This window comes from Alligator sinensis, unplaced genomic scaffold, assembly GCF_000455745.1.
Source record: "Alligator sinensis unplaced genomic scaffold, ASM45574v1 scaffold505_1, whole genome shotgun sequence".
Taxonomy (NCBI): Eukaryota; Metazoa; Chordata; order Crocodylia; family Alligatoridae; genus Alligator; species Alligator sinensis.
Window position 1 is genome coordinate 674,497 of NW_005841940.1, and position 9,390 is coordinate 683,886.

A 9,390-nucleotide genomic window follows, 5' to 3' on the forward strand; every position below is an offset into this window, starting at 1 on the left:
ATATTGAAGGACTATATATTCATTATGCTACTAAACTGGAGAATGAGTCAATAAGTAAAAAGCATTAGCTGATGACAATTATTAAGCAACACAACTAGATGACTAAGAACTTCAGATGGACTTTGCAAAGCTGATTTTAACATTTGAGAATTCAGGGTACCAAATGTAAGGAGAGAGAGAGAGAGAGAGAGGGGTGTGTCATTGTTAAACCACAAAGTACAAATTGGTTTATGAGGTGCAGAAATGTTGGGCTGTTTTGTTGCGTCTCCTTGCAGAGCTAGAAGAATATAAAATATATTATATATGGAATGAGTGGGAAGCTGTTTATCATCTCCTATAACATGAAAAAACAAAACTGACAAAAAAAATGAAGGAGAACAATCAGAACTGAAAAACAAAACTTGACACGTATCCATATGGAAGTAAGTGACAAAATATCAAAGCCAAACAGTGAAGGGATACAAAAAAAGGAACAGACTTGTATAATAGACAAAAGTCTACAGCTGCATTAAATAAGTAGTCAAAAAGCCTCAGACTGAGAAAAACCAACCACTAACAACAGTGGTCAGGAAGAAATTTTCTTTCTGGCCAGGTTATTCTCCTCTGGAGTACTATGGTTGTCCCTTCCTCTGCATAACCCAATATATCAGTGATAAAAGACCCATCATAGAACCACTAATCTAATGCAGACATCTAATTCCCAGGAAACCTGGGACAACTAACTGAAGCGAAGTGACATCAAACAGGAGATAACACGGATTTATTTTTAGTAGCACCCATTTTGAGAGAAACTGAGGGAATTCATTTGTTCTGTAATACAGTATAAAACCTGTTAGTCTTACCTTGGAAAGACAAGTTTACCAGGTAGCGACAGACGGGGAACATCTCTACCTACATTTGGTCCCAGGTGAAGCTTCCGGGATAAAACATCAAGGGGATTATCAGCTGGTTGTGTGGCCACTTTCACCATAACATTGCTATTAAAGATGTAGGCAGAAAAAAATACCTAGGATGCAGGAAAATAATTAGAAGCAGAACAATTACAGCTATAAAGCAATACAAACAAATTATATCCTCTTAATTACTTTTCTGACTTCTGCTCTGTTCAAGGAGAGAGACAGAACACATATGGGATGGCTGGTAGATCAGGAAGATACAAAAATTAAAAAGTCTACTCAAAGTTCAGATAAAAAGGTTTTTAAGTCCAGTTGTCCTCAAGAATTTGAATAGGAAACCATTGCCCTAGGATATTTAACCCAAACTACTGGCTTCACATCTTTATAGACGAGCAACAAGGACTCAGCAGGGATCACAAAGGCAGGTAATAGTATGGACAAAGAGAAGAATATAGTAAACTAGGGGCATGAACAGATGTGGAATTTCTTCACTCACTTGCAGATGCTTTTGTTAATGAACAGAATGTTGAAAATTGGTCTAAAAAACTGTCTTACTCTACTGAACCTTAGGTACACTGGAAACACCGGTACATTGCCGACAGGTTGGTTGGCAAGTGGTTTCCTGAACCAGTGCCGGAAACTACTTAACTAGTAGCATGGTAGGACAAAACCCTTTTTCACTGTTATAAAAAGTGTGTTCCAGTCAGTCTCAGCCATGATTTCTGCGTGCATTGAAAAGAGTTTCTCTCATCCATGCAAGCAGTTAACCAGCTTTTATTCCCAGTTTAAGAAACCCACTGCTGGTGACTGTAGTCAGCAACAAGTCAGTTTCCTTGGACAAATAAGGCTTTACTTCTGCTCTTTTGTGTATGCTCATTCTAATCTGCAGCCATGATTTTGCAATTTGTGAGGGCCATGCCTTCCCTGCATACCAGAAGTAAAATGTTCTTTTTGCAGTTCTGTACATATCAAATGGTTACTGAGCAAAGGACTCTGCAGCCTACCATAAGCACTTCAAACAAGCAAAGCTCAGACTGGACTAAGAGGGGCTCATCTTCTGACTGCTAGATCTTTGCAGTTCTGTATCCTGGACCTTTTTTAGCTGGCAAAAATGAAAGAATAAATTCTAAATGTGGAAGACAGCAGAAATTTTAAACCCGAATGAAAACTTACCCAAAATACATCATAAATTAGTAACCCCGAGAGCAGCAAACAGGAAACCTTGAGGCTGGGCAAGCGCACAAAGGCTATCATTGCAACACACAGGCCCATAGCCAGAGCTGCAAAACAGTAAAGAAAACTGCTTCATTATTCAAGACTACAGTAACGGTAAAGAAGGTCAACACTTGCAGCGATAGCGCTAAATATAGGTGGCTTTCAAATAGGTTACTAGGTGACTTTCTAATATTTACAAATAGTGGTATTTCCCTCCCCTGACCCCAAACTTAAGATGATAAAGAAAATAATATACCTAACAAACATACAAGGCCAACAGCAAATGCACATGCATGAAGGAGTTACCCGTTGGGTACAGAGTACAATCTCACTTAACTAAACTTTAATTATCCACAACAGGAGCATGTCCCACAGCAGCAAAGAGGATTAATTATTTCCCCTCGCATTAAATCTTTATTATCTAAATGTATTCAGAGCAACTTCACCTAACATTGAACGGCAGTATTCTACATCAACTACTGAGATGTTAGTCATAGGTTAAAAACCTTGTAGCAAGAGCAGGTAAAATGACTGTTTCAAGTGACAGAACAAAAATACCATAAAAGCTCTGTTATCTGGCATCCCCCGGGAATGGGGGATGCCAGATAACAAAATATGCCAGTTAATTGAGCGGCCCAGGCCACCACTTCTCCCGCCGCATCTGGGGCGTCCCTCCGCCCATCCCATGTCATCGCCACCCCTCCTGTGGGCTCCACGGGACAGGAAGGCGGGCCCCACACAGCCCCACGCGGCCTGTTATGCCCCCAACCCATGGGGGCTCGGCAGCACAGGCTGCTTTGCCCCAGGCCGTAGGGGCTCAGAGAAACTGGAAGTGCCGCAGTGGACACTTGTGATTTCATTTTATTTTACAAGCCGGCATGCCGGTTAATTAAGCATGCCGGCTTGTAAGATGCTGGTTAACAGAAATGTTACTGTAATTTGTTTGCAAATATCTAGTTGGTCTAATAAAAGATATCACTTCTCCCACAAGTTTGATTCCTTTTGCCTCTAGACCAATACACCTACAACCTGGATACCATAGAACCACCTTAAATTTCTAATACCTTAAGAAGCTAGAGAATGATTGAACACAATTACTAGTTTAGAAAATGGAGTAAGGGTTGTTTGTTTCTTTCCAGGGGTGTTTGTGTGTTTACGAAGCCCAATTGAAAATATAAAAGCTAAATTCCAGCTTTAGAGCTAAAAGCTGAAACAGGGTCATGTTACCTTTCTTGACCCTATTCAGAGAAAAATGGTAAGCAAACAATTACAGAACAGTAACATATGGATTATACAAAACAGAAACCTTTAAAATGATCAAGTAAGATGTTACAGGGTTTATTCAATGGCTTCCCCTTGATAGTCCAAGATGGAACAGCAGCCAGGGAACAAGAAGCTGTACCTCTTGTTCTTAAAGCAAGTGACTACTCTCTCACAGAGAAAAGTTAATTCCAAAAACATGTGCTTGGGTAGGCAATCAACTACATGGAAATGCAGACAAAGCATTCTATTTTTTGCCCTCTTTTTTTTTTTTTTTTTTTTTGCAGAGAAGACCCTTCGCAGCTACATTGAAATTTACTCTTTGCCTTTTTCTCAAGCCTTGTCTTAAGAATCACTCAATTTTACTAAATTCAGCTAAATATTTATCAATTTCAGTTCCTTGTATGTAAAGTCCTAAAAATGCATAATCAATAAGCACTTTAACATCAACTTCCATCTTAGGATCACAAGATATTTACAAACATTTACACGTGTAATTGAGTCCTGTGAGATTGGCAAGACATTGTAGCCATAATTTCACTGAAGCACAACCACTGCTGGTATAGAACACAGCAGTTAAACAGAGCAGAAAAGCACAAAAACCTATAAAGAAAAGGAACTGAATACTGTTCCTTGGTTAAACAAAACTACAAAAAATAAATGCATGCAGCACGAGTACTACCATGAGGTAATACTAACTAGGCTAAAACAGGGGGATCAAACTCATTCAGCTCTGTGGGTCTGGAGAGTCACTGGGCTGGTCTATGGACCAGACTGGGCCATGCTGGAGCTAGTGTGCAGGGGTACATAAGTGGGGCACCACATGGAACACACGCCTTCTCCCAGCCCTCCCATGCTGTATTCACTGCATGCGGCTGGTCCAGCCTCACATGCCACATGTAGCAAGCACTGGCCCCACTCCAGGACTCATTCTGCACATGGTAGGCACACAGTTCATGTCGCATGGGGTGCCCTGCCAGAATGGTCCTGCACACTGGCTCCAAAGCTGACCTGAAACTGGGCCTCAGGCCATCCATGCACTTAAGAACAGCACGCACGACTGGTCCAGCACAGACATACAAGCAGCGCCTACAGCAGTGTATCCAGCCTGTGCACCAGGCTGCCTCTGCAGGCTGCATGTGCCATGTGGGGTTTGTCCAAAACCCACAGGCTGCATCATAGGGCTCCACGGGTTGGATCTGGCAGGCAAGCTGTATGTTTGACACCCCTGGGATAAAACATACATATTAATAATCATTATTCTTCCATAATAAGCCATGGAATTTTAAATATAACTGATTTGCAATTTATAATCCTGTCGTGACCCAAAGGCATGATTGTGTGCGTGCTTCGGCACCAGAATTATCCCCGCCAAGTTGCAGCTTCATTGCACGGGAGAGTTTCCTGTTGCAGAGGAAAACCCCGGTGCAGGGACGGGTTTCCCGCCTTTTTTGCAGCTTCTTTTGCAGAGTGCATTGCTCAAGTTGCAAGAGAAATGCACGGTGCAAAAGAGTTCCCGCCACCGGTATGTAAATTAGTTCCCCGCTATTGGCTAGTTCTAAATTATTCACACGTGGTGGCTAGCGATTGGCCTGTTAGCCGTATAAGAGGCTTGAGCGGTTTCCGCCCAAGCCGAAGAGGACTCCACATCCATCTCGTGGGGACTCTGAATACACGGCAGGGTAACAGAAGCCCTGTGTGAGATCCAGAGGAGCCTGGCGGCCTGATCCACCGCCCACCTCTTCCCGTCTTCGAGCGCAACTTCTATAAGACGTATCTACGATTCTGATTTTGGTGGCTCGTTCACCCAGAGCATCCGGAGCTCTGCACCGTGGAGCCTAGCAACCTCCACGAGACCGTCTGTGTTGTCTGTCTGTAACTGCAACTCAAGCAAGTTTTCCAGCCTACACCACTGCCATCTCGGTGTAAGTAAACAATCTTTTAAACTACCGCTAAGCGTTTGTGCCTAATTCCAGCTCGACGGTCTTCCCTCTCCGACCCGGCGTGCCCGGGCTGCTGGCCACAGCCCACGTGCAGCACGGAAAAGGGCTCGGGTCGCTCCCGGCCCGCACACATCCCATTTCATCTGAAAGCTGCAAAGTTCTTTTATCAGCATGCTAGGACAAGGTTTCAGTACTGACTCTAAAGGAAACCATGCCACCAATCAATTGCCGACAATACTTCCTACGCTTGATGTGAGCCAACAGTGATTTTATACAAGCAATGACGGTATAGTAGGAAGGTAGCTAATGTGGTCCCCATCTTCAAAAAAGGGAAAAGGGAGGACCCGGGCAATTATAGGCCCGTCAGTCTTACCTCAATCCTGGGGAAGCTCTTTGAGAAGATCATCAAGGAGCACATTTGTGATGGGCCGGCATCCGAGATGATGCTCAGGGGCAATCAGCATGGATTTATTAGGGGGAGATCATGTCAGACCAACCTGATTGCCTTTTATGATCAGGTCACAAAGGCCATGGATACAGGTGTCGCGGTGGATGTAGTCTTTCTGGACTTCAGCAAGGCCTTTGACACCGTCTCTCACCCCATCCTAATTAATAAACTAGGCGACTGTGGCATAGATGCCTACACGGTCAGATGGATTGCAGATTGGCTGAAGGGTCGCACTCAGAGGGTGGTGGTGGATGGATCATATTCGACTTGGGGGGAGGTGGGTAGTGGAGTCCCTCAGGGCTCGGTCCTGGGCCCTGCGCTGTTCAATGTCTTCATCAGCGATCTTGATGTTGGGGTGGAGAGCAACCTGTTTAAATTCGCTGATGACACCAAAATTTGGGGGGAGGTGAGCACGCTAGCAGGGAGAGAGAGATTGCAGAAGGATCTGGATAGGTTACAGGGGTGGGCAGACAGGAACAGGATGCGTTTCAATACGGACAAGTGCAGGGTGCTGCACTTGGGTAGTAGGAACCAGCAGCACACTTATACGATGGGGAACTCCCTACTTGAGAGCACGGAGGCGGAAAGGGATCTTGGTGTCATTATTGACTCCAAGATGAACATGGGCCGACAATGCGAGGTCATGGTTGGCAGGGCTAACCGGACCTTGTCGTGCATCCACAGGTGCATCTCGAGTAGAGCCAGGGAGGTGATCCTCCCCCTCTATGCGACGCTGGTCAGGCCGCAGCTGGAGTATTGTGTCCAGTTCTGTGCGCCCCATTTCAGGAGGGATGTGGACAACATGGAGAGGGTCCAGAGGAGGGCCACCCGCATGATCCGGGGACAACAGGGCAGACCCTACAGTGAGAGACTGCGGGACTTGAACCTATTCAGCCTCCACAAGAGAAGGCTGAGGGGGGACCTGGTGACCGTCTATAAACTCACTAGGGGGAACCAGAAGGGTTTGGGGGAGACGCTGTTTCCCCTAGCCCCTGCTGGCATAACAAGGAATAATGGGCACAAGTTGATGGAGAGGAGGTACAGATTGGACATCCGAAAAAACTACTTCACAGTCAGGGCGGCTAGGAGCTGGAACCAACTTCCAAGGGAGGTGGTGCTGGCCCCTACCCTGGGGATCTTTAAGAAGAGGCTGGATACTTACCTGGCTGGACTCATTTGAGTCCCGTTTTTGTTTTTAGGGTGAGTGGTTTTGTTTGTGTTTTTGGGTTGTTCTCCCGCCCTGGCGGGGGGTCGGGCTAGAAGATCTATTAGGTCCCTTCCGACCCTGAAACTATGAAACTATGAAACTATGACCTAAACTCACCCTTTTGAGCTCGAGAGCTGATGGGGTCAAAACAACACAAGGTGGTCTGGCTACAGGCTTTAATAAAATAATGGGATTAGTCAAATAAAATATACCCTAACTACAGCTGTATGAATTGTAACCAACTCTAAAACAAGCCCATTACGAGGCCTAAGAATTTTGACACACTGAATCAGCAAGCAAAAGCTGTGGATTTGCAGAAAGAGTTAGACTTAGTATAGCAGAAGAGTAAGTATAAAGAACATGCTGTCTTAAATCAGTAAGTTTTATCTGAAGCCCAGGATAGTGTTAGTTTAAGCCTGCATATTTTAGGGCAGAAGTTCTAGTTTATAATTAACTGGAAGTGAAAAATATTTACCAGTGTAAAGATTTATTTTAATAGTCATTATTCACAAATCAGTTTCTGTAATATTGCCCAAATACACACCTACACATATGACACAATTACACTTGTATGTAGAAACTGGTCCAAATGGAAGGAGTCAAAAACCTCTAGAGCTAGGGAGAGTTCCTTGCGATTTAGACAGAAGCATATGACCCAGGAGCAAGAATCGAGTGTCAATAGCATACTTTGAAAATAATAAAATTTCCCTCAACTAGACGTAATGCAAAAAGTAATTCTAACTTAAATAAGTGTTATATAGAAGTAGGTCATAGAGGGACAGAGTAGTTTTTAGCTAGCAGGTCACTCATAGCTGTGAAAGTATCAAATATCCTTAAACTGGAGTTTGCATCTAATTTAGCCATTCCTGTCAATGTCAGTATAGTATTTGTGTATTCTAATGTTATTATCATCTCTGCCCACTCACTTACAAGAATTTCTGTACCAGTGCACTCTTTCACGAGGGCTGGTAAAACTAAGTCCTAGTTCTAAGACTAGAACCAGAAACAACAAAGGACAACCAAGTTAGCAGGTCCAATTTTTCCCCACCTTCCAGTAAAGGGTCAATTGCTGGTCAGTACAAGAAGCAACATACTCTGCTTGAAGTCCTGCTCTTATTCGGTAATTTTTTATTTCACAGTTATATTAGCAGAAGTCCCTATAAAAATGTTCAAGTCTGTTCCACACAGAGTTACTATTAAACAGAAGGCTAACAAGTCATCTTCTGCAAAATTCCCTCAGCAGAGTCAAGTCCTGGAATAGTCCCAGTACCTCAACAAACACAGTTCACACATGAGGAAAGACATTTCTGTTTATAGGTTGCAGTGTTCACATTGCCCACCTCCAGCTGAGCAAAGCATAGGAAGGCTATCTAAATACACAAGAGATTATATATTCCAGTACTTGCCAGGCTATAATGATTGCAACCTCAATCATTTTGTCATCCAAGCAAAACATCTCAAACACTCCACTCTAAGAAATAAGCGTTTTAAAAACCCACAAATGTGCATCATGTGTGAAAACAACTCACCATTTAATTGGGCAAAAAGTCCCTGGACTTTGGGAACAGCTCAGTTAGATTTTTTGGGGGGAAAGGGGAGGAGGGAGGGCAATGTCAGGACTTGTGCAGCAGGTAGTGTGCAGAGAGGCAAGAACTGCCAGACTGAGACTTTTAATGTTTTGAAAGACATCTGTCAAGAAGGAAAAGGCTCCACAACAAGCAAAAAGGAACATACCGTCATAAAAACACACAAAATAAAGCTGCTCTCTTAAAATGAAGTATTCTCCCTTCCTCTCTCAGACCACTGGTCGCCAGACTTGCAACATCTGTTTTGCTTTTTACAGAGGGAGAGAAACAAAAGATCAATTCTGCCTGAACGGGGAGGAGCAAAACCACAATAGGCCGAGCAACAGCAACTGGCAGATACTGGCTTAAAGAACAGCAAGTGCCCCACTTGCATATATTAGTGAGCACTAGTTATTGCTGTATTCTTCCTCCAAATCAGATTAATTGATTAGTTTCCAGTATTCGGTTACAGAAAAACAGAAGGTCCATGCAAAGACAATGCTGATTTGACTACAATGGCTAAAGCAGCAGAGCTCATTTTTCTGCAAGAAATCTCTACAGACCCTTCTCTGCTCAATATTACTGGTGAATATTAATTTGGAGGATTTATACATACTAAAAAGGGCACCTATCCATATGCTCAAGGCATCACTGGCATAAAAATACATAAAATGTGACAAAGCTGAAGTGCAACAACATCCAATATGATCTGTAACCAGAAACCAAGTAAAATTAAAATCAATGACTTTCCCCGACTAGAGACATACTACAGCCTCTGCAGAGTAATTGTTCTTGAATAAAGCCTCTTTATTCTGGAATAGAACTATTACTCTGGAATCTATTTTAGTCTCTTTCC

At 43.4% G+C, this 9,390-nt stretch overlaps 1 protein-coding gene across 1 annotated transcript in view; it reads right to left on the reverse strand.

The window, feature by feature from the left end:
* Window positions 1-9,390, reverse strand: part of SPPL3 (signal peptide peptidase like 3) — a 65,520-nt gene that overhangs the window by 5,276 nt on the left and 50,854 nt on the right. Inside the window, exons 7-8 of the mRNA XM_025199313.1 lie at window positions 2,070-2,176; window positions 843-1,006 (exon numbers count right to left, since the gene is read on the reverse strand). Coding sequence (XP_025055098.1) covers window positions 843-1,006; window positions 2,070-2,176 — 271 coding nt within the window. The remainder of the gene's footprint in view (window positions 1-842; window positions 1,007-2,069; window positions 2,177-9,390) is intronic.